Below are 23,860 nucleotides of genomic sequence, written 5' to 3'. Positions count from 1 at the left end.
TCGCACAATTTTGTGCGACCATACATAGGTGTAGATTACACAGGTAGTGTAATAACACAGTGGTGTGGCTACACCGTCATAAGAAGCCCCACGTGGCAGGATTGCCAGTAGTAATGCATATTAATTAGGTCTTGCTATATTAAGTATGTTTTGTTATATTAATTAGGAAGATCAAGGGTTTTACATATTGGCGGCTCTGGCGCAACTAAAACAATTAAATACAGTTTTGCTTTTGAGCGGAAATGTTTGTTTGCCTTGGTAACGCTTTAGTATTTCAAAGTAGCGCTTTGCGATCAGCTACGGCAGCCCTGCTGCACACTCAGTCTGGTAGACAGGAAGTCATCGACTTTTTACGCACAGTGAGGGGGCTGCCATCAGCTAGCCGTTCGGCTGTTCCTCCACCATCAAGCCCTGAGCCATGATATGGCGGCGTCAACGGACGCGAGGAAGAACGAGCCCGTTCACGTAGAACGGCGTGTATTCGGTAGACGCATGCACTGCATTGTATAGCGCAAACTCCACAGGTGGCAGCATGGCGATCCAGCGCCTCAGCGAATTAGCGCAGACGCTGCGAAGAACGTCTTCAGCGACGCGATTCACGCGCTCACTTTGACCATCGGTCTGCAGATGGTCCGCTGTTGACGTATTCAATTCGGAGTCCAGCACCTTGAAGATTGTCGACCAAAACTTTCCAGCGAAGCCTGGGTCTCTGTCAGAGACAAGTGACTCCGGGTGTCCATGTTGTCGAAAGCATGATCGACAAAAAGCATAGCTGTACGGACGCCGTCGATGGTGTCCGGTACCGCTTCAAGATTAGCCATCTTGCTCAAACGGTACACAAAGACCACTACACCCGTGTTGCCTGCCAACTCCTTCGGCAGGTCAAACACAAAGTCCATACTCAGGGACAGCCAACACCTAGAGGCTACCAGAAATCTAGCCAGCGGCGCCGGCGCATTTGAAGAGGGCTTCACTCTTTGGCATGACTCACACGTGCGCACATATGTGCTCGTTAATTTGTACAGCTTGTGCCACCAGTAGTGGCAACTGACAGAGCTTTACGTCTCCTCACGACCGAGCTGACCACTGCGTGGAGTGTCGTGGGCCTTATAAAGGATACAGAATTTCAAATCCACATCGTTAGAAACCTCAATTCTTGGCGTATCCGTCAAATCGGTGCTATATACCGCAAATCGATATTAGCCGTGCGCGCAATCGCGACGACAACTTCTTGTCCGAGTTTACATACTACTTGCTTCCGAGAGCCCGTAGCAGAGCTACGCACATCTCATCACCCGCGTATGCGCCGCAGATTAAATCCGTCAGTGACGACGTCACCGTCGTGACATGAGCAAGCTCATAATCCCGTCTGCGTGACAACGCATCAGCCAAAGCATTTTGCTTTCCTGATTTATACTTCACCTCGAAGTAATTTTCTGCAAAGAAAAGAGAGCCACCTGGCCATCTTCTGAGAAAGATGAGGCGCTAAGTCGCGGTGCAAAGTGACGCATGATCTGTGTCGATCATTGGACCCAGCAGCTGTCCCCTGAACTTGACAAGTGCATACTTCATCGCAAGTAATTCCTTGTCGTGGACTGGGTATTTTTTTATCGCAGCCTTAAGCTGACAAGATTTGAACGCGAACGCGAACGCGATCGCCTGATCTCACTTCTCGGCGTCTGCTTGCAGCAGTGAACAGCCGATGGCAAAGTCCGAAGCGTCACAGACGACAGTAAGATGACGATTGGGTTCTAGCAACGCCGGTATTGCTGCATGAAGAAATCTTTCTTTAGCCTCCCGATGCTCAGTGTCCCAAGACCATTCTGTATCCTTCTTAAGAAGATTTGACATTGGTCGTGCTATTTCCGCATAATTTGCGCTATACTCGTGCAAGTAGTTGGCAAGACCAAGCCACTTGCGCAAGTCCTTTTGGTTCTTTGAAGCCGGCCAGTCCACAATGGCCTTAACCTCAGCAGAACCCCCTCGAAGGTCACACATCTCAATGAAGCACCCTAGAAATGGAATCTCTTCTGCGCCGATGATGCACCTGAGTACCGCTCTCGAATGGACGATGATGCTCTCCACATCAGCTCTACCGTTCCCCGGACGACTGTGGACGAAGATGTCGTCGAAGTATGTCTGCGCATATGCCCGGTGGGGCCCGAACAACTGCGTCAAAAGAATATTAAATGTTGCTGGTGCATTTGACACATCACCAGCCACCCCAGAGCATGTCGCTCGGAATAATCGCGGAATATCACTCGCTTTCATGAGCAACTATTAATGCCCAACGACCACGTCAAGTGTACTGTACTTTATAAATCCACCCATTGTTGTTCTGGAGAACATCCTTGTCAGGAGACAGCGTCTATGCCGAAAGAGTGGCAGCATTGAGCTTATTGTATACGCCCTTGCCGTTCTGCTTTCCGACACAAAACGCGGGTTTCGAATGGGGGACTTACTCTCACGCACCATTTCTGCATCGTGCTTCACACGAAAGAAGGCGTCAATGACGTCACACTGCTCCTTCGGCAGGACTATTGGCGTGTTTAACCAGGTCGATCCCATGACGCACACCTCGGTCCGGAAGTAGGTCCGACGGTGGGTCTTTGGAGTCGACATCTTCAAACTCCTTCACCAAAGGATAGTACGGATCTGAGGGATTCTGCAAGATCGAAGATCCACTTCGTGTGTTCAGTACCTCTTAATGTCCTCGAGAACAGCTTCATCATAGAGCGACAACGAGTTGGTATCCTCGTTCGGTCGTGCAATGACCACCTCAGCTAAATCGCCTGACTTCAGGGCATTGCCAAACACTTCGAAGGACATCTCGTCCAGCTCAAAAAGAGCATCCACCGTGGGAATGCCCCGAGGTTGGCGTCGCCGCCTTCCTTCCCCGTCATACCGTTGACAAAGGTGTATACCTGTACACTGACACACCCTGAGTCAGGGTCGACGCCATGCGTCTCGCAGATAACATACGGGATCGCCGTCTCTTTACTATAGAAATTTTACGTATTTTTGAGACCAGTGGGAACACGCACGCATCGTCTTCCAGTGTCCCCACTCCCTGTTCCATCGGAAACTTGGTGTAAATATTAACATCCGATGAAGAGCTACTATTTCCGCAGTCTTCGTCCAGTGGGTAACGTGCTACTCTACGCGCATCAGGAGGACCTTCATTGCCTTAGATGTCTCGGACCTCGTCCGGCCATGCCACTCTTAGCATGCAGCAACTGCTTCAAAACGTACAGTGCTCACTGAATTACGTGCCACTACACGTTCTGCCCGCGAGCCATGCTTGGGGCTCTTGCAAATACACCTTTGTTGTTCGACAACTTGGATAATCTGACGTCCAGCCCGTTAGCCGTCCCAGTTCAGTGCTCGCGCCAATAGCGCTTCTGCTTTCTAGCAGTGGTGGATTCATGACTCTCCAAAGCTCCACCAGTAGACGTGCGAGCAGTTCGACCTCCAATCAATCCATGCCTCATGGTATTCCAACCACGCCATACGTCAAAACTTGAATATAAGTATAAGCCCAAGTAGGATTCACACGCTGTCGAAGTCAAGAAACATGTCACCAAGGGCCACAGAGACCCTCGGCATCGTGACACAAGTCCCCGTCGCTAAGCGAACAGTGACGGTGTCACTCAACCGGGCTTTCAGCGCCTTAGCATATAGCTGCCATCCTTCTATCGTAGAGCGTCCAGCATAATTATCCTACGCCCGGGATTCGTTAAGAATCTTTCATGGCTTCACAAAGCCCTTCACGGTCGCTTCCACGACCAGCATGTCCGGCTGGTTAACACGTTCTGCGTTTAGGAGCACGGAGCTCATCGAGGCTGGACCTACTACTCTTTACCTCTTTGAGATTCAACAGAACTCAGTTCTTCCCCAGTAGGGTGCCCCGTGCCTACTGGGTTCTGTTGTTTCCCCTTGAAAAACTAGACTGGTGGAAAGCGAAACGTCGGTTTCGTTGAACCCTGACGCGCCTTGTGCATGGGACAACTTATCCAAAGGTGATGGGTGTCTCCACAGGCCGGGTGTTTACACGCTGCTCGGCAGCTCGGAGCTCTTGCTCCTCTTTCTCAGCATACCTTATATCCATTGGCTCAGGCCCGCTCGACGAGCTCTGCGGGTGTGCATTCCAACCAAGTCGTGCCGACTTGAATTTGAATTCGGCATTTAATGCCACATTTACCGTTGATTCAAATGAAGACGGATGCATACGGAGGACTTCCATTCTGGCCTTACCGGTGCTGAGGCCTTCCATAAAGACGGTTTCCGTGACCGCCTCAAGAAGGGGATCTGCTGCCATCACGGCAATGAGAGTGCGCATCTCTTGGACAAAGTCCACCAATACATGTTGCTTTGTCGGGCGGCAAGGAAACGCGATATGCCTGATTAGGGGCGAGAACATTCGTGAGAGCTGCAATTTCAGCTCCGCCTAGGCGAGAAACGCAGCTTCGACCGAAGTGCCGCACATCAATGCCCATTCTCGCGTTCGACCACCGAGCTTCCAGGTGGCTAGCGCCACGCGCTGTTGCGCGGTCTGGAGCACGGCGGATGAGATGGCCATCTCGACCTCTCTCACCCAGAGCAGGAGATTCTCTATATGCTTCCCCTCAAAGACCTTAACACTCACCATGAGCGGCTTAGGGCGGAGAGAGTCATCCGTTACTGGCGGTGGCGTCATAGACGCAAATAAAGCAGACATCTTCTGCTGCAGGTGCTCTAGCAGCGCGTTTTCGCAATTTGAAAACGCCTCTAGACGCGCACCAATTACCTCGAAGCCTTGCGCAGCAAGGTGTTGCACGCCCTCAGGGCCCAGCGAGGACAGCATCCGCTATTTAAGCTTGTCCTGCATGCCCTAGGGCAAAGAGGAAAATTTTCCATTCTCACGAAGGATCAGTCTAAACGACTTAGGTGTAGATTGACTACAAGTGCTACGAAGTGCAGCCTGGATGCCGTAACTTTGCGGCTAGAGAAAGCGTACGTGAAATCACCGACCTTTCGTTCTATACTCAGAACAAGTACGAGTTTAGCGGATCACAATCTGATTACTCCAGGAGTAATTATAGCCTTAACCCAAGGCAGATTTACTCTTCGGTTTAAATTCAAAACTGACTTTATTTATTATTATCGGCGGCAAAGCCACCTAATTTTAAATGCATAGATTCTCCTAAATATGTTAGTAAAATCTAAATACATGTATAACTTCTGGCTATTCATCCCCATACCGAATTATTGTTTGGGTGTGGTCACACCATGCCCATCTGTTGTGACAACTTTTCCTGTTACCAGAGTATTTGTAACCCCGTTACACCTCACATAGAGAAGGATTTGACTCGAATAGTGCGCGTTACTTAACGCTTGTACGCTCCACTTAGAAGTGGAACCAAGAGCCTCTCAGCTATTTAGCTTATATATCTTGACATATTGAAAAGTTAGCCTTCTCAAGCCAATATTGATCACTATGCTCGATAGTAAAAGTAAATGTGCTGCATGACGTGGGGCTTGCAAACCACGTCCCATGAACCATTTTACGGAGTTCCATCGTCACCATGCGTGCCAATACTTTGATACCTTTGATCCATACGAAAGTGAAATGTTTACGTACACATCAGTCACTACGCTCGAGTGTACCCGCGTTTCTGGTCTGTCCGCACCTTGCAATGTTATGAGCGATTATGCCGCAGGATCGATTATAAGTGAGTCAAAATGTAACCGTAGTGATGACTGAATCGTGAATTGGAATATGTGTAGGTAGAAACATATCAGCAAAGAAAATTAATCTAGACACATATCAACAAAGAAAACCAATTTATGTAGATGCATGCATTATGTCTCGAATTAGAGTTAGCAAAATAGAATTACATGTCGTGACTTTTACCAATTAAACAAATGATAGACCTTAGCGATTTTAACTATGAGCATCAGAAGTGGTGATTTGTACTCTGTAAAATGTTTGTATCCATTCAATACTAGAACTGTGTGCTACACTAGTGCCACCTGTGCCGTCAACTCGCACATCTAGAGTAGGGCAGGCCCAGCAATATGCGGTGCAGTAAGCAGGCGCAATTCGTGTTAATTTAAGCTGATAAAAGGAAAGTGATGAGAGCTGAAGCTTTCCATCGATCACTAAAAAACAACCAGAGCGTAAAACGAGCCTACGAAATAGGCTAAATATTCGCAACATTAAACACAGAAGACAGTCTAAGTACTACTATCCATCTCCATTATGTCCGAGATACGGAATTATTTAGCCATTTTCCAGTCGTTATTTTTCTCTCAGAAGCGATTTGCGTGGCTTGAAATTTCCAGACCGAACTAACGCTTCGTAAGCACGATAATTGTGTGTCCACATATAGTTAATATGTTCAGCCAATGGCCGTGCTTAAATCAGCGAGAATATAGCCTTCATTGGATTATATTTGCCCTTCGACATTCAGCTCAAGAATAGTGCTCAGTCTAGAAAACGCTCTCCACCCAAGTAGTCTTCACTCGACTTTCTGTTCTTTTTTCCACTTTGGTTTGTGTACAGACTAGAAAGAACGTCCACGGTCGCCTTCTTGTCTGGTTCATTACTACCTCTGGCGTCTAAACTGAGCAACTCTGAGTTTCCTGAAGCTTCGACGAGTCCACTGGTTGTGGGAGTGGAGAGCAATCCCGCGTCGCGTGTTTTCACAAGAATAAACTCACACTTTGCGACGGTGACACCATCGGCGAGTGATCAAATTGGTGGTGACATCGACGGATGGGATAAGTTTGCTGGGCTAAGACCGATTGACACGCGACGAGTGCTTTGCTTTCCCGAAAGAGTAAAATAGTACCAGAGTCTTACCGCGAGTCCGGAGAATTACCAGCTTTCCACCGACCTATTTTTCAACTTTAGCGACTATTTCTGTGTAGTACAGACACAATGATTGCTCCAACGAACAAGCCGACATTGGTTAAGTGGGAGCACCTGTCCTTTGTGATAATGGACGCTCCCAATGACAGCAACCTCCACATTTATCTCAAGGAGCTCAAAAAATACAATGTTTCGGATCTTGTGCGTGCTTGTGAGGTCACGTACAGCCGCGAGGCTGTTGAGGCCGCTGGCATTCACGTGCACGAGCTTGAATTTCCTGATGGCGAGTCCCCCGACCCAGATATTCTGGATATGTGGCTTGATCTGGTTGAAAATTGTTTCAAGGACAATGTAAGCAATTCAAACAGCAACAGATCAATTGCAGTGCATTGTGTTGCTGGACTCGGCAGGTAAAGGATTTTAATTCTGTTTTATTTAGAATAATGTATTAACATATTCTACTCTGATGTAGAGCCCCAGTGCTGGTGGCCATTGCATTGATAGAGTACGGACTGGATCCTATTAACGCAGTGGAGCATATACGCAAGTTTCGGCGCGGAGCTATTAATTTGCGCCAGCTCAAGTATTTGGAGAAGTATCAGCCTCGGCGAGGCAATAAGGCCAAGTGCACAATTATGTGAAGAAAGGAAAGCTTTGCTTAAGCAGGCGCATTGTAGGTGCTTGGTCGTCACACCATCACCCTTTTTCATAATTTTTGCTGTCTTACATTTTTATTGCTGAAGTATTTTTATGACCATTGCTTCTTATATCTTGGCCGATTTGCGTAGACATACAATAAGTATACAACATTTTTGAAACATCGCCTTAACAGAGTCCTACACGATTGTTCATCGTACAACGTTTATCACGTTATGACGGCACTTAGACTATCCTGACTGGTCTGTCCTTTTAATGGTGCAGTCAAAGGCTGTATTTTTTATTCTTATCTATGTATAACGTAATTGACCACTGAAATATTGTGCATGTACTTCTGGCATAATTAATTATCTTTGCGCTATTACGTTTAATAAGTCGTTGCTTGACTCGGTAGCTGATTGTTGATACAAGCATTGTCATGCTTACAACTCGTCAGCCTCATCGTGTGCTTGGCATGCCGAGGTTGAAAATCGGCGAGTTCGCTAAACCATTTAACAACGGAAAAGTGGCCATTGTAAATTGCAAAATCAACAGCAACTGTTGTGCATCCTTCCGTACGATTCGTCCAAAGCCATTGCACCATTTCTAAATGACCACCGGCAGCAGCAGTGTCAATCGCTCCTGTTGTACAGCCTTCCATCCGGTTCTTGTGCAACCATTGGACAACTTCAAGATGACCACTTGCTGCAGCACTATCCATTGCGTGAACAGAGCAACCCTCGCTACGATTTTCGTGTAACCACTTGATTATTTTCAAATGGCCGCGCAATGCAGCAGCATCCATGACACGAGTTGAGATTTTTATTTCGGGACGGTAGTGTGTAAGCCACTGTATGACATTGAGGTAACCTTCCGTTGCGGCTATCCTCATTGACCAGTCAAAACCATGCTCAGAAATTGCGGCGTCCCGTTTGCCCAGCCGTTTTAGCAGCGTAAGGTACCCGCTACATGCTGCCTTCTGAACAGTCCATCGAATGGAATTATCCAAGAACGATTCGATCAGTTCAGGCACTATGCCACTAGCGATGGGATCGACCTGTTCCCTCACAACAACCTCGACAACTTTCATCAGTTCCATTATCAATATTCTGAATCAGCTTTAAACAAAAAGTGAATGATTTTGCTGGTCAAGTCAGAAAGAAAAGATGTGAACGATGGAGCTTTTGTCATTCTCTCTTCAAGACAAAGGGTTGTTAAGTAGAAAATAAGTATGACTAGAAATGGCTGAGGCTGCCACCTCGTCGCACGCATATATTAATAATAGCTTCATCAACGATATCAATTCAAATAGTTTGGATGAGATATTGATCACTTTGGTAGCGTCAATACATGAAAAACTATCTTTTACTGGTACGGACAGTTGAAATTTAAGCTTACGAACTCGAAACGATTTCTGTCAAGCCAGGAGCGTATATTTATAAAAAGTTGTCAGACTTCACTTGAAGAAAATGTACCGACATAATCGCGATACAATGAATCAGTGGATTTCGTGTGCGTAATAAATTCTAAGTGAAAGACAACTTAATATCAATTTGTTTTCAATCTTTCACAATTTTTGCAGTGGCTTTTTGGCTTCAAAATCTTGAAATAACTTCTTTATTTGATAATAAAAACGGGTCAGCTTTAAATTCACTCTGTCTCAAATCCTGCATTTCTCACAATGACTCAGTTTTGACCTACGCTCATTCGTCTCGGCCGTTGTTGCGGTGCAACTAGTAGCGTCGCGCTTTTCCGTCGCTCTCTCCGGTACCAGCAATTCCTTGACCATTTTCCAGGCATTTGCCTCTCGACATTGTGCTTATTGAGCCACCGCAGAATGTGCATGTGGCCGTTAAGCAAAGCAAAGTGGGACGCTACACTCGTGCAACCCTCCTTGCGATTGCTTGTGAGCCACTGCACCACTGTCACGTGTCCCCCAGCCGCAGCGCTATCCATTGCAGCAGTCGTACAACCTTCCTCGCGGTTTTCATGCAACCATTTCACAACTTGTAATCGCCCATATGCGGCAGCACTGTCCATGGCTGCTGTAGTACATCCTTCATCCCGATAGTAGTGAAGCCATTTAACGATTGAGAGATGACCACGTAAAGCTGCTGAATCCATCACTCGCGTCGAGCATTCCATGTCCGGCTGGTAGGCAGTCAGCCACTTGACAACGTTCAAGTCACCACGGTCTGCAGCTGTGCGAAGCGCCCAGTCGAGCTCTCGAGGCGTAATTGGTTTTACTCGCTTACCTAAACGCTCAAGTAGCGTCATATACCCGGCGCATGCAGCACGTTCGACGGTCCATTTTTCAGAAGCGTCTAAATACTCGCTCACAAATTCAGCCACGTGTGTGCATCCGGCCAACGAGTCTTGCTCGCGCATAACTAATTCAACAGCGGTTAATACGGGCGTCCAGAATTTCATCGAAGTCCTTCCTAGATGAGTTCGAATACTTAATGAAGGTTTTTGTTGTAATTGCGGAAACCTATGAGGAAACTTTACTGGAGCAACAGCATGTGTGCCTTTTCCGCCATATCTGGCGTATGCTCGCGACCTATGGGAGATCTCTGTGAGACGTGAAGCTTGTAAATGCAGTGGTTGGTTTCTGTTTTGAAAACGTGTTACAATACAAGTATGATAGCACAAGACAACAACAAGTTGACGATAATCAGTTGAGTTTGAGCGACTACGCGACCATCTGAACACATTTTAACGCACCACGGGATCAGTTATTTATTACATTGCTAAAAGTATATCGGTAGTAACAAAAAAGTGGGTCACCGTTGCAAAGTAGTGTGGAAATATCACACTAGTTTCATGTGTCCTACTCATATGCGACAGCTGCCACTTTGACAGATGTATGCCTTCCATCCTTAAGTCTAGAAACAAAATCAGCTGCATATTTAATCAAGCCGGGGGTCGCCTCTAAGCATGACGTTTCTCAGAACAAAAATTGAAACCAAGTGATCAAGTCGTAACTGAGAAGTCATGCCTCAAAGCCGCGAACTTACTAATAAAAAGAACGATAATAAGGATCGCCACTCTCGTGGTCCCGTGGGTACGGGCGCTAATGGACCTAAGAAAGGTACAGGCATCAGCGCTAGATAAAATGTGAGTAATTCATTGCATTTCGGAGCTGATGATAGTGTTATTATGCAGGAGGTGCTGGCGCCCACAACTGGGGCGTTTCGACAGCTGAAGAAGGCGCCATTGCAGCTGTGGACCGCAACGATCCCAACTATGACAGCTCGGAAGAACACTAGATCAATACATCCTTGCAAACGATTAGCTTTTGTAGGAGAAATACGCAAAAAGAAGAATCAACTAGCCTTCCAGCAGTCATAAAACTATAAAAATATTATTTTGAAATCATCAGGTATACCACATAAACTTTAACTTAACCATGGCAATGCCTTCAGCTGATGTGAACGCAGCGTCTGTGACGACTATCTCGAACTCAATGTGGAAGTCGTCACTACTGATTTCCGAGGGATCTCTTGTCATTCTTTTTGAAACACATAATTCACTTACATACTGCTACGCACAGCGTGACGCTATCTACCAGAATCGTCACGGTGCCTTTTATCACAATGACATGATTGGTCAGCCATTTGGCTCGAAAATTATCTCAAGAAAAAAGAATGCGCGTGGTTATCTCATTTTGCTTGCACCAACTCCAGAATTATGGAGTCGTGCATTGCGTCACCGTACGCAAATTGTTTTCACACTAGATGCTAGTGCCATTCAATTTACAGCTGCATTGTGCTCTGGAGCTCGTGTTGTTGAATCTGGTACAGGGAGTGGAGCGCTCACTACTAGCTTTGCACGCACAGTATCACCGAATGGCCACGTTTTTAGCTTTGAATTTAATGCACACAGAGCAGATATTGCACGTGAAGAGTTTCATCGTAATGGATTAACAAATGTCATTACAGTGGACTGCAGAGACGCATGTGAACAAGGCTTTCCAACCGATCTTGATAATTCCATCGATCTCGTATTCTTAGATTTGCCTTGTCCCTGGAAGGCAGTAGGACATGCAACGAAAGTTTTGAAGCAGGGTGGATTTTTTGCATCGTACTCCCCCTGTATCGAACAAGTGCAGAAGACTTGCGATGCGTTGCGTAGTGCAAACTTCGAGTGTAAGTTATAAAAGTGATTTGTGTTTTCAAAGTTTGAAAAATGAAGTTGACATTGTTATGTGGCAGTAATTCGCACGATTGAGACGAGATTGGTGCCGTACAACTCACGACGAATTGATCTACCGGTACCAGATTTTGGATTTGGCAAGAAAGTCAAGACGGAGAACGGCTCTGCATCTTCGACGATGAATGAGCAAGATATAAACTCGACTATAATGGATGATGAGACGGAGGGTAAGAGTAATGGTGGACGTAAACGTAAATACGTTCCCGGTGGTGTGGGAGAGCACATTGTGGCCAAGAAAGATGACGAGATTCGCGGACACACAGCGTACTTGACCTTTGCCACGAAGTTCTTCGAATAAATAGTCATCATGTAGATCATTAGTCTTGATGGTGAAAAAACGAGGTACTAGAATAGATAGTTTATTAAATTGAACCCTAGATTTTTCGTATGGAAAGGAGCTACTAGAGTTTATACTGGCAAATCCTATGGCATTGGTTATCATCAACTCGCACCATCAAGAGATGTTATCACTGCCGCCAAGATACCATTCAGTTCGGATACTTTTTAGTTTCTTAAAGTCTAAGAGAAAAGACAAGCATAAATTCATGGCGTTGCAATCTAAAGCATTTGATGATATTGTGCTAGCAGACACACCAGGAATAAGTTTTATCCATGATGAAAATAGCCTACGATATCTTTGAGGAAGATCTCCCATCCGATAGCAATGACGACTTGAAACACAAGCATCCAAATGATAATCCACTCGAGTTTTGAGCCTTGGTGATGCGTTAACTGCTGATTCAGGACACCAAATCTAATCAAATAATGATAACCACAGAACATTAGCAACAGATTTAGCAAGTTGAAAGATAGAAGCCTACAAGTCACGAAGGATACTAAGACGCTTGTTTAAAATGACCACACGATTCGCCACATCCTGATACTTCAACATTTTCTCGTATAGATATTTAAACCCATTATTGTCTTGAAATTTGAGAAAGTATTCTGGCTCGTCAAGGACATTTGAGTGAATGTTTACGTCAGCTAGCTCGATAAAAATTTGTCCGATCAGTTTCGACGTGTCGTTGTGAGAATATCGAAGCGACCCCACTGACGATAAACTAGAAGGAATATTCTTTGTCGAGCGAATTCGATATCCCACCCGAGTCTCAAACGCACTGAGGGTTGCCGACTGGGCCATCGCGAACGACAACGCGATCATTTCAGCAACATTGTTCGTGCATAAAACAATTGCATCTTTTGCGATACTCGATCGGTCACCATAGCTATATTCCATCACTTGTGCATCAATCTGGCTTAGTTCACTCGAAGAAAACGGCGTTAGTAGCTTTAGAAGCCTATCTTCTTGTTCTCGATTAAATCCCCAAAAGACACAGCAACCTGTCCTGTGAAAAACAATGTAAAGGCCCCACAATCATCTCTTTGTATTCTATCTTTACTCACTCAAAAACGAGAATATGTCTTTGCTGAAGAGCTGCTTTTGATAATGAATCGTGGGCATCAACATTAGTCTCAATCGCGTTATCCGGAGTGTAACTCAAGTGCAGAACCTCCAAATACATTGTACTCTTCCAGCAAGCTAGGTCATTACTACTTCGCGCTGTCTTTGTCGAGTTTTCAATTTCCTTCGTCTCTATGACTTCAGCACGACGTTCACGCGTACTTATCCATTTTTGAAATTTGAAAAGCGCGATTTGTTCACAAGTGTAATACACAGCTACTCGTCTCTTTCCTGTATGAGAAGGAGGGACCGAAAGCTTGTACAAATGGGTCTGTGCCACTACTTCATCGTAATCCGAAGGATGTGCACGCCATCGTCTCCCACTCGGTCGACGAGCCAATCCTTTTGATCTACTAGTCCGCTGATTCTATAGTCGATAATCATTTCCTATAAGTGAATTATTCAGACAAATTGCAACAAAGTGCACTATTCTCACTGCTGCGTCTTTAGCGTGTAGTCCTGACCTTTTAGCTTTAGTGTCGGAAAATCCGACGGCACGCAAAGGTGTTGAGGCAGAAGAAGAGACATCGTGTAATGGCGGTAGATGAACGTCTAGAGTTGGTGGAAATGGTGGAAATATTTTGATTGCTGGTATGATTGACGATGGATCGTTGACATGTTCATCAGTATCTATCTTCTCGTACACATCGCTCGGATTATCGCTTTGGACAGGAATAGCGGTGGAACAAGAATGGAAATTGTGGCGCGTTCGGCGACGATGGCGTGCAGGCTTGGAAATGGACGGCTGCATCTCTGCATGAAGAGTCGTAAGGTAGATTTTGAAAAAAATGAGGATTCAATAGTTACAGGTAGTGAGTGTCTTGGACCTTTCAAGTGATTTATGCGAAAATAAAAAAGACCTTCCATATTATGCATCTATATGTGACAAAAATCTCGTTCTCGCTGTCACATTATCCGTCGCATACCATTGAAAGCACCACGACATGGTATTTATTGGGTTAAGCGTACGAGCATACTCTTTTTTTCACGCAAACTCTCCGAGTCGAAGCTTACTCTGTGCAAAATGCATGGCAACCCCGTTGCACATGGTAGCTATTGCAGTCAATTCCACGAACGACTTGTGAAAGGACTGTCTGTATTTTGTGCACGGATAAAGTACGAGTTGCTTGTTCAGCTATACCTGGGCATTTGGGATGCTTATATCTATTTTTGAACCCGAAAAGGTCAGGCCAAAAGGCCAAACGCAGTCATGGTCCCGTGGAGGCCCCACCAGCTTTGAAATGCGCTGGTGTCGAACAACCGTGGTTCCTACCTTGAGGCCGCTGATCGTGCATGCTCAGCCCTTTGTAGACAGGAACGTAGAAATTTATCCCTCTGAACGAGGGCAGTTAGGATGGTCATGGGCCATGCTCGAAACGGCGATAGCGTATCGCGCTTGCGATCTCTTTGGCTTAAGATTGCACGTGAGAATGGGCACTAACATACAGCACCTCGGTAAATAAGGCGCTTCAGATATGGGTCATCGGAACCGGCATGTTTTCGAGCCGTCATTCAAGACTTTTGAGGTGTGTCTGACGCTTTTGCCACAAATCAAAGTAGATGAGAACTGACGATGTTCAGTCTCATCGTTGCAATGGCATCTGACCGTCTCCCAGTGGTGATTAAAGTCATTGTCTTAATGAAGGGTCTCAAAACGGATGTGCTTCGCATCGAGACTTTCCTCGTCCACCCTGACCCTTTTGAAGAAGTTGTGGGTGTATATTTGAATGCGAAGTACAATATTTGTTTCGGGAGAGCCAGATGAGTTACCAAAGTTTAAAGATATTTGAGCTTGCCAGCGGCGATGGACATCAGTCATGAAGAGGGGTTGGGGCAGTTGAAGAGTAACAACGTGGTACTCGCGGATGTTACATATCCGCGGTTCGTGTCCCTTCTCTTCCGGCTGAATGGTATGAGGGGCCAGTTTCCCACGCAGGGCCATCCAAAGAACACCTCGTGGGAAAGATATCGCGCCTCAGAGACGCAGAGGGACGTCCTGGTACGAATTTGGTTTTATCGCACCTCGTGAAGGGTGTGTTTGGTGAGACGCGAAGCGACTTTTTCTACTACAGGGGAGGCTCGTAATTCAGGATTGCTGGTGGTTTGCGTCAGCATCCTGGGCTTTTAAAGTCAGGGATAGTTTTCAAAGACTCAAAAATGCCGCACGATTGCGTACGAGGCGCGACTGTCGAGACAATCAACAATACGTGGAGGCGTTAGAGATAGATACCGAATATGGATGTGTCTCGCATCATACAATTTGACTGTTCCGCTGAACTTGAATCAGAGTTTTAACAAATCTGACGAAGCGGGATGTTGTTGTCCTGCATTTGAATTAGGTGTACGAGGTTATTCTGGGTTTGGCGTAACTGAGATTTTACGCGCCATAGATCGACGGAAACCGGTGAGGTTTGGCGATGCGAGTTTTTTGTTGATGCGTTGGTAAATTGTGAGATCATCTGTGTCATAGAATAAGAACGCTTTTAGCTTGTGCGCAAATCTACAATTGCATTTGTGTAAGACATGGGAATACCCGAACTGATTAGCAATGATATTGCTAGGGTCCTCAAGCAAAGTAAGGATGATAGAAGTGGTAGCAAGCCGCTGTCCCAGAATAGCCAGATAGATGCAATCATCAATATCGGTCTTCGGAGTGTTTCTGTGCTGAGTCAAATATAAGAGACGATATGTCCTGGTCCCTGTATGTCACTCTGTTGGGACGGGTAAAACAGCTGTAAGCTGGTTCTCCTGCGCAAGAGCCAATGCTGAGTAAATGCGAATGGGTGTCGCAGTCTCTCGTGCCAGAACTAATGTAGCTGAAAATCGACTATGAGACATAAGTAGAATGGGGTTGCTCCAAAAGGGCTCATGTAACCTTATCCTTTTCTCCCTGTTATTTTACTGCTGAGTCGGCGTTACTGTGTGTCGTGTAGTTTCCCAAATCAAGAAATGTGTCATGATATAGAGCTGGGATTCACAGCCAGATATCCTCGATATTGTGATACGCGGGCAACCCCTTACCATAAAGCAAGTTGACGTCAGTGAACTTTAATTCCGTGAAAAACTCGTGTAGACTTGGTGATTGAAAGAAGATCCCCAAACTCGGCATCGGCTTGCAGTGTTTGAAGGGTTCATATAGAAAATTGCGATTGCTGATACCGAGATATTTGTCGCAACGTTTTCAGCACAAACGAAAAAATTCCGCAACGTCCGCTATACGTTTTAGTGCCATTGACCTAGTTGGTGAATCTTATCAGCTTCTGACATGCGACAGCAAAATTACTCTCACTTCGGTGAAACTCCCAACGTGATGCTTTGGGTTTGGTTTAATATGACCTCGGGACTGTCTCACGCACTTTCTGAACACAGACTTTAGGCCGCATCATTCCTACCCACAAATCGTTTTTCTACGACATATTTGTCCAGAGTCGTGAATAGCTCCGTAAGTCGGATGGTGGCACTGACATTAAAACTTGCAAGTGTGTGCTTCGCTAAAATGTTTGCCAAATGAAAAAGTATGGCTTTGGCGTCGTCAAAACATTTTTGGAACGCTTTACTGGGAAGCCAAATCTCTATCTGTCTTTTCATTCTCTTGAGCAGGTATCTCTTATCTATTTCCAAACAAAATTTGTCTGAAGTAGAGTCTTTTGCATGCCCCACTTTGGCTCATTTTAATCTAGAGCGACCTTTCGCTTCTGCTGTGATGCCTTTGCGTATTCCGCATTTCACTTCAAGCAGATGTCAATGGTCATAAGCTTTTGAGTATCGGCAGTTTATTGCGGCCAAGAATACGTAAACACGCACATGTGATACGTGTCAATCACTTAAACCCTCGTCGCGTGCGATTGCACCTTTGTCCAGCCTTGGGAGTCGCCCAAGTACTGGTTACTGGCCACTCCCGTTTTTTACCCTTGGAAGTGTTCGAGCCGATTACCTTTACAGCGTCTTCACTTATCCGAACGAGCACCCTGTGTCTGTTGCCGAATCGACAAAGACACTCTGCAGTTTCGGGCAATATGACCCGGCTTTCCACAACGGAATCATTTTCCATCGTTGCAAAGACGCTCATTTTCGGGTGTGGAAATGTACGAGGTGTCCATTGGTTCTGGATCATCACGCTTACCAGTCAACTGGCGCGCTTGCAACGCGTTCCACGTGATAGTGGGCGACACCACTCTTCTCGCGAAGAGTCAGCAGCGGAGAATGACGACTTGGTAGATCTCTATCCGGTGATTTTCGAGCGTTGGAGGACAAATCCCGTCGTCATCGGCACTCCGTCGAGCATCTTGCCGAGGTAGTTCCTTCGTGTCTTTGGCCGCGATAATAGTAGTTCACGAATCCGGGGCATCTTGAATAATGTTTGCTAGGGCTTCGCTGCTAGACGCAACCACTGGGAAACCGGCCGAGAAGTTGTTAACGCGCGACATATATTGAGAAAGTCAACTGGTGGTCATCCGCAGACAAGCGAAACACGTAACTCCGCGAAAAAGATATAAATTTCTTAAACACATTGCGCGAAGGAACCTTGGAACTGGTGAGAATTATTGAGTCTTATTCAGTTGCGAAGTGCGTGCTTTTTTTTACGATAGTCAACGTTCGGCTTGGCGAAGCGAATATATTTGCTAGAACTGTCAAGTATGCTTGACGTTACAAAGTACAAATCACGGCGTGAACGTCGAGGTGATGACATACCACCTTTAGAAGTTTCTGTGGTCGTCTCCTCAAAACAGCTATAGCAGCTACTGACTAGGTGTGTACTCGCCACACGTTCGATCCCCAATTACGATGGAAAGCTCATTGCGACGAGCGATTTGGCCTCTTTTCCAAGGGCGAGAAGGGGTAAGCGACCACGGCATCTGGACATCTTATCGAAGTGGGATTTCGAACTTTCAATCGCTTTAAGGTTCAGATTATACATTCCGCTTCGACGGATACTAATAGCGATATTTGTTGTATCCACCGCCTGGCCAGACTCTTAACGTGGCAAAGCGTTACCTTTTGCTCGTCTAGCTGTGCCGGCGAAGGTCCACACTGCTCGCACAAGCTCACTCGGTTGTGTGTGAGACACTTCCAGTGGTTTAGAAGTGCGTCGCTGCTCTGGGATAGAGGGTAGCACAACCACAAGCGATGACTGCTTCGTTTGCAAAAGAGAATTTCGCATCCAGCTGCCTCGTCCTAGCGAAATCGTACCACGCCCCCGGTAAGCCCACGTAGAACACACTATAATTTCGTATCCTATATCTCAACGTAACTCGCATGTCTCAGCCTTTACGCTACAACCGTCTAAAATCCGATGTAACGCCACAGACACTGCATGGTAGAAAGTGTATTATCTTCGATAAAAATGTTATCAGTCCGTAGATTTGTCTGGGTTTCGTCTATCTCAAGCCTCGGTGTGCTACTTGACCTGACCCCCAGCCATAACGTCGCGCCGTCGGCTTTTGCCGTCCAATCTTCTTGATGGTATCATGCTATGTCTAGCTGGTCTAATATGCAATTTATTAGATTGACAGTCCTTCCTGTAATGAGCTACACTAAGTCATTACATGAAGGTACATCTCTTTGTTCTCAGCTTTGTTCATTTTATTGTTGTATTTGTTTCGGGAACGTAAATGTACCTTATGTATGCATTGTGGTCATTAGTAATGGAAGATTACAGTATGCTGTTCCCAAGTGCACATATATGAAGTCACGAACACTTTGTGTGATACAGAATACTGGTTTCTACTAGGGGAACCGTACTGGCGACGAGACTGATGTGTCGCATCTTTAGAAATAGCCAGTCACTTCTACCGGATATTTCCCACGAAAGCTGAAGTTTTAATCTTTCGAATAGTGTGGCGTAAGCCAGTCCCTTCTCCTGGATATTTTTTACGAAAGCTGAAGTTTCAGTTGTCGAAGTTCAAGCTCCGTACACTCAAGATCTTGTATCATTTGATTCCGAGGTTTAACCTCAGTATACTCTTGATTTATTAAATAGGAGTCCAAGGTTTCATTAGTAGAACCTCTTATAGCCCTTTGATTGTTTTGTATGAAGCTAGGAGTCATAACTCATTTATACCCAGTTGCAAATTTGCCTTAAAAGGATCAAGGCGTTCTTCTTCCCTCCAAACCAGTTCAATCCTTCTCCCTCCACGTCGGGAATCGCTTCCTCGTCGTTTGTTGTGTTTGAGGGACTGTTTGCGAACAGCGCCCTCTTATACCTGGTAGTCAACGACACTCGTTTTTTGTTTGACGGCATAACTGTTGGAACGTCGCGCATCCCAAACCAAGCCATTCTCTTGTCTTTGTCCGAGCAAGATGGAAGAAGTTGGGGCATAACTCGGTCCATCAGTACCGAAAAAAAAAGATGTTGACGAATGAGATGTTTCCTCATTTGTCTTCACAGAAGTACATGGCACTCGAGCGGATACGAGAAGTCATCGCCAAAGCCGCAGTAATCAATTTACTGCAGTCGTCTTCTCCTGATGACTGGAAAACCGCAGTTGTTAGTTTCATGTATTATGAGATTATAAAATGTCGGAAGCAGGTCGCAAACCCTTTTTCTTCGTACAGAACGATGTCTTTAAAACTGAGCGTGTCTTTGTACAGTGGTGGAGAGAATGATATTTTTTCGAGATGAATTTTCGAGACGGATGCAGCAATCACTGCAGACAACTACGAGACCCCTTTCAGCAAGTGTTGTTTGCGATGTCCAATCTTGCGGGACGTGCAAAGAGTTGGGCGTACAGGATGTGTTAAGCCAATCTAAGCTGCTTTTCCAGCTACGAACACTATAAATTCGAGCTAAAGAGGGCGTTTGAGCCACCACAGAGTGCGTTCCGTGCCCGTGTCGAATTGGTAAAGCTTCATCATGGTCACTACGAATACGCGCAGCGTGCTCGTTACTTTGTATCGAGCATTGTCGACGAACCAATTGACTTTTCAACGCAAGTTGTAACGTTAACGGCGGGCTTGATTGATGGTTCAATTCGGGACAGTTGATTCGTGAGTACCCCAAGATGCTGGACGATGCCATCAATCGTGCGATGCAAGAAGGGTATAGCTTCAAGCAAGCTAAGATCAATGGCTTCGTACCCCATTTGGATTTTTTAAGGTACCAAGAAGCGAGCTCGAAAAGCTTTTCGGTAGTCAAGCTCAGCTTGTATAGTGGCCGGGAGTCCGACTACGTAGACGCCTTACGATAAAGTGATCGCGTCTTTCGCTTCAGTAGCGGGATCCGCCGAGCGGAAGCCGTATTTCACACGAGGGCAAAAGAGCCGACCTTTGGGAAGCCTTTAACTGCTGCTTCTGTGCCTCGTCGAGGCAATTGGTGAAAATACCACTTCCCCCGGAAGTCGAGAGGTCTGGAAACGGAAATGATGTCTGCAAGGTTCGAGCAGGGCTCACGTCGCGCCGTTGGCGCACCTCGTCCTCCTCCTTTTTCCATCCCGGGAATGGAGTATCCGACTCGTAGTCGACTTTCACCTTATCCTCGACGATGAAATCCGTCGTCCGTGGCGGGCGCGGTGTGTGGGGCCCGGTTGCCGAAGACTTGGGATGTGCTTCCGAAAAGCCGCGGAAGTTCCGTCCGGAGTGGACCGCGTGTAGGAGAAGAATGAGGTCTCTGCCCGCGGGCGCCTCGGACTCAGCGAGGCTGGGTGTTTTTCGTTTCATTGGCCAGAGCTCATTGAGCAGTGAATGCGTGCAGATGGTCCTAGGGACGTTACGGTGTCTCGGACATGCGAGCCTCTTACGAGGCGACAGTTAAATGGGAATTGTGGATATTCACAATTTCAATGGGGGAGAGTGTAACGAGGTTACACGTAATCTGGTATGAAACGGTGGGCCACACAAGGTGGTGTGACAGTACAAATATGTTTATTACACAAGATGGTGTCATCATACAAATGGTGTGGCTACACCTTAACAAGAAGCCACTTTGTGGCGGGAGTGCCAGTAGTTATTCATATTAATTAGATTTTGCAATTTAATTAGGGAAAAACTAAGGTTTTAGATATATGTGGCTCTGCCGCAAATAATACAGATAAATACAATTAAAATTTTGACCGGAACAGTACATTGCCTTGTGTTAAGGTTTTGGTCTTTCTTGGAGGTAGCGGATTGCGATCGGCTACACTCAGACTTGTTCTAGTATAGAACGAAGGTCGGTGACCTTTAGTAACTTTCTCTAAGCAAAAAGCTACGGCAGCCCCGACGCACCGCGACTTCTCCGCGCTAGTGTTCACAAGACATCTATTACCACGTGACTCAAGTTTTCGGAAGAGCTTTCACTGACGCTGATAGAAGCGAATTGGTATTTCGTGCCCAGACGGCCCCCAAATGCTGAAATTAGGCATCGTCTGGAAGACCGACTGATATAATCTCTTTGGGCTATTAGCGCTCTGGTGGAACCGAAAAGTTGGAGAAATGTGCCGAAGCGCGATACAGGAGTTTAATACACTGACACGTTTTACACGTGCGCACATATGTGCATACCCAAGCTATCGGTCGCTTCGAGCTGGCGAGACTCAAATACAACCACACGATCGTGCTCATCGGCATCTGCTCGGACTAAAGCCCAGTCTATTGCGAAAGCTGGAGCGTCACGGACGGCATGGAAAGGCTGATCCAAATTCGGAAGAGCTAGAATTGGTGTCCAGAGAAGAATCTACTTGACGTCTGAAAGCGATACTTTTTTGTCGTATGCTTGCGCCATTTAAATCCTTCCCAAGAATTCGGTGAGAAATAGTGCCGTGTCAGCATGTATTTATTGCAGTCGTGCAAGTAGTTAGCCAGAAAAAACCACTTCACCAGGACTTTTGAGACAGGAAGACTGGCAACTTCATAATGGCATTATCTCTTGCAAGATCTGCTTTTAAATGATGCAATCCAGAAAGAGAACTTTGCCGTACTAACGACTCTCTTGTCTTCATCAACAAGTATTGTCTATGTTTATACATTCAAACAATGCTCGCAAGTATTTTTATGTGATTCTCTACGCTTGCTTTTTCGTGTCCGCCAGATTTTTCTTACGACAATAGTATTGTGCATAGCCATGATGTGGCCTAGACAGCAACATTAGCCGTCAGTTGAATGTCGCTGGTGCATCGACAATCCTTGTCGTTTGACCAAACAACCCCGGAGCTTTTTGCTCGGTGAACCGACCGTTGTGAGATAAATATAGCTGCCTCTCACCAACATGTGACACTATATTTCAACCAGTTGAGAGTTTGGACAAAATGCAACCGGCTATGCTATTCTGCACATCCGTTCCGGAAATTGACGTTTGCACCGTAATTGTGAGCATACGTAGTTGATTATGAGCATGAACAATTCGCCTCTTGCCGGGAGATGTCTCCTCACGTTCGTCATACATGTTTGATCACGGAAACAAGCGTCGTTAACGTTACATTATTCCCTTGATAAGGGGTCTTACCGTGAGGCGTAAATTACATCTGGTCCCGAACTCAACTCAATCCCATGACTTCTCGCGGGTAACACGCGTGGTAGGTTAATTTTTCAACAAAGAATCGGGAAGAATTGACAATCCTTGTGAGAAGATATTCCAATCCTAACACTCAGAGCCCTACGAGTGTCGTCAACAACACATTCACTCATGACAGATAGGGAGCGTAGTTTTTTTTCGTTACGAAACGTATCATTTTGGCGACTTCGTCATCCTTCAAATTCTTTCACATAGCCTTCGGGAATATATCGCCCGATCTGAAATATCTATATCTTCTGCCGGAGTTAACGTTTAAAATACAAAACCCTTAGAACCAACTCGTAAATACACTTACCCGTGCGGCTTCATTGCTTCACATGGTGGCTCCGTCGCACGGTATTTCTGACACATTGTACCATGAGTAGGGTCAGATCCCAAAGATGTCTGACCTTCTACTTGACTCTTAAAGTCGCCGTATAACTCCGCTGGCTCTGACACATAAAACCACAGCTCACAGCTTTTCTGTACAACCGTGCCAAGAATTATTATGGGACCACGACATACTGTTGGCCTCTCCCATGTTAACAGGGACCAATTTTAAAGCAGTAATACTTTGCTCGTATCTATTCCTTGCTAACACCGCGGCGCTGTTAGCTTCTGCTGTCCAGAGGACCCAACAAGAGTAATGTTATTTTCCGATAATCTCACGTCTTATACTAAACCTATCGCAACTTTGTATCTGCGCTACAAATTTATTATGTATCTTGGGGGGGGGTACTTTGTGACTCGCCAATACTGAATCGGGGCAAAGTGCATGGCACTTTATACTACGACTTACAATAAGCGTATGTCTCGTGACGTTCAAGCCGTGTCATACTAGAATGAAATCGTATCTCAAACCAAATTCACGAACTAGATAGTTTTCACGCTGTGAAATCCTCAGACTTTACTCAATGGCTCAGCAGAACCTTAGATACTTTACTGACGAGATGCACGGATATCGAATCAATATTTGGCACCCTCAATTCCTCCAACGACTTTCTTCATATACAACGCAGTCGTGCGTCGTACGTAGTTGCACGATCTATCATAAATTGATAAGGTTTCACAAAGCCTTGAACGTTGGTCTCACAACCAGCATCCCTGGGCTGTAAACCCCACTTCTTTTGAATGTGCCGCCCGTTTGATAACGACCTTCAATGGAAACAATTAACCCAGGCTTTTTTTCAGGAGGCGCAGGACGGCCTACCAGAAATCGACGTTTCCC

The 23,860-nt window shown here is 45.9% G+C and overlaps 7 protein-coding genes across 7 annotated transcripts; 4 read left to right on the top strand and 3 right to left on the bottom strand.

The window, feature by feature from the left end:
* Nucleotides 1–6,922: 6,922 nt before the first annotated feature.
* PHALS_06056 (protein tyrosine phosphatase) lies at nt 6,923–7,494 on the top strand (the record flags this gene model as incomplete). Its single annotated transcript, XM_024723403.1, has 2 exons — nt 6,923–7,263; nt 7,326–7,494. 2 exons carry the CDS (start codon nt 6,923–6,925, stop codon nt 7,492–7,494), a joined length of 510 nt encoding a protein of 169 aa, XP_024574383.1.
* A 383-nt stretch (nt 7,495–7,877) lies between these two features.
* PHALS_06055 (Myosin light chain kinase-related) lies at nt 7,878–8,588 on the bottom strand (the record flags this gene model as incomplete). The annotated part of the gene is made up of 1 exon (XM_024723402.1): nt 7,878–8,588. The coding sequence occupies one exon, from the start codon at nt 8,586–8,588 to the stop codon at nt 7,878–7,880; it is 711 nt and encodes a 236-aa protein (XP_024574382.1).
* A 587-nt stretch (nt 8,589–9,175) lies between these two features.
* On the bottom strand, nt 9,176–9,877 carry PHALS_06054 (Myosin light chain kinase-related; the record flags this gene model as incomplete). Its single annotated transcript, XM_024723401.1, has 1 exon — nt 9,176–9,877. The coding sequence occupies one exon, from the start codon at nt 9,875–9,877 to the stop codon at nt 9,176–9,178; it is 702 nt and encodes a 233-aa protein (XP_024574381.1).
* Nucleotides 9,878–10,483: 606 nt separating this feature from the next.
* Nucleotides 10,484–10,758, top strand: PHALS_06053 (PROGRAMMED CELL DEATH 4; the record flags this gene model as incomplete). Its single annotated transcript, XM_024723400.1, has 2 exons — nt 10,484–10,580; nt 10,655–10,758. The coding sequence occupies 2 exons, from the start codon at nt 10,484–10,486 to the stop codon at nt 10,756–10,758; spliced, it is 201 nt and encodes a 66-aa protein (XP_024574380.1).
* Nucleotides 10,759–10,898: 140 nt separating this feature from the next.
* PHALS_06052 (s-adenosyl-l-methionine-dependent methyltransferases superfamily protein) lies at nt 10,899–12,002 on the top strand (the record flags this gene model as incomplete). The annotated part of the gene is made up of 2 exons (XM_024723399.1): nt 10,899–11,637; nt 11,704–12,002. 2 exons carry the CDS (start codon nt 10,899–10,901, stop codon nt 12,000–12,002), a joined length of 1,038 nt encoding a protein of 345 aa, XP_024574379.1.
* Nucleotides 12,003–12,310: 308 nt separating this feature from the next.
* On the bottom strand, nt 12,311–13,917 carry PHALS_06051 (Uncharacterized conserved protein; the record flags this gene model as incomplete). Its single annotated transcript, XM_024723398.1, has 4 exons — nt 12,311–12,458; nt 12,526–13,050; nt 13,109–13,533; nt 13,603–13,917. 4 exons carry the CDS (start codon nt 13,915–13,917, stop codon nt 12,311–12,313), a joined length of 1,413 nt encoding a protein of 470 aa, XP_024574378.1.
* A 2,514-nt stretch (nt 13,918–16,431) lies between these two features.
* PHALS_06050 (uncharacterized protein) lies at nt 16,432–16,677 on the top strand (the record flags this gene model as incomplete). The annotated part of the gene is made up of 2 exons (XM_024723397.1): nt 16,432–16,485; nt 16,543–16,677. The coding sequence occupies 2 exons, from the start codon at nt 16,432–16,434 to the stop codon at nt 16,675–16,677; spliced, it is 189 nt and encodes a 62-aa protein (XP_024574377.1).
* Nucleotides 16,678–23,860: the final 7,183 nt, after the last annotated feature.

The sequence above is a fragment of the Plasmopara halstedii genome (genome assembly GCF_900000015.1).
Source record: "Plasmopara halstedii genome assembly, contig: Scaffold_292, whole genome shotgun sequence".
Taxonomy (NCBI): domain Eukaryota; phylum Oomycota; class Peronosporomycetes; order Peronosporales; family Peronosporaceae; genus Plasmopara; species Plasmopara halstedii.
This window is presented reverse-complemented; position numbering and strand designations above follow the sequence as displayed.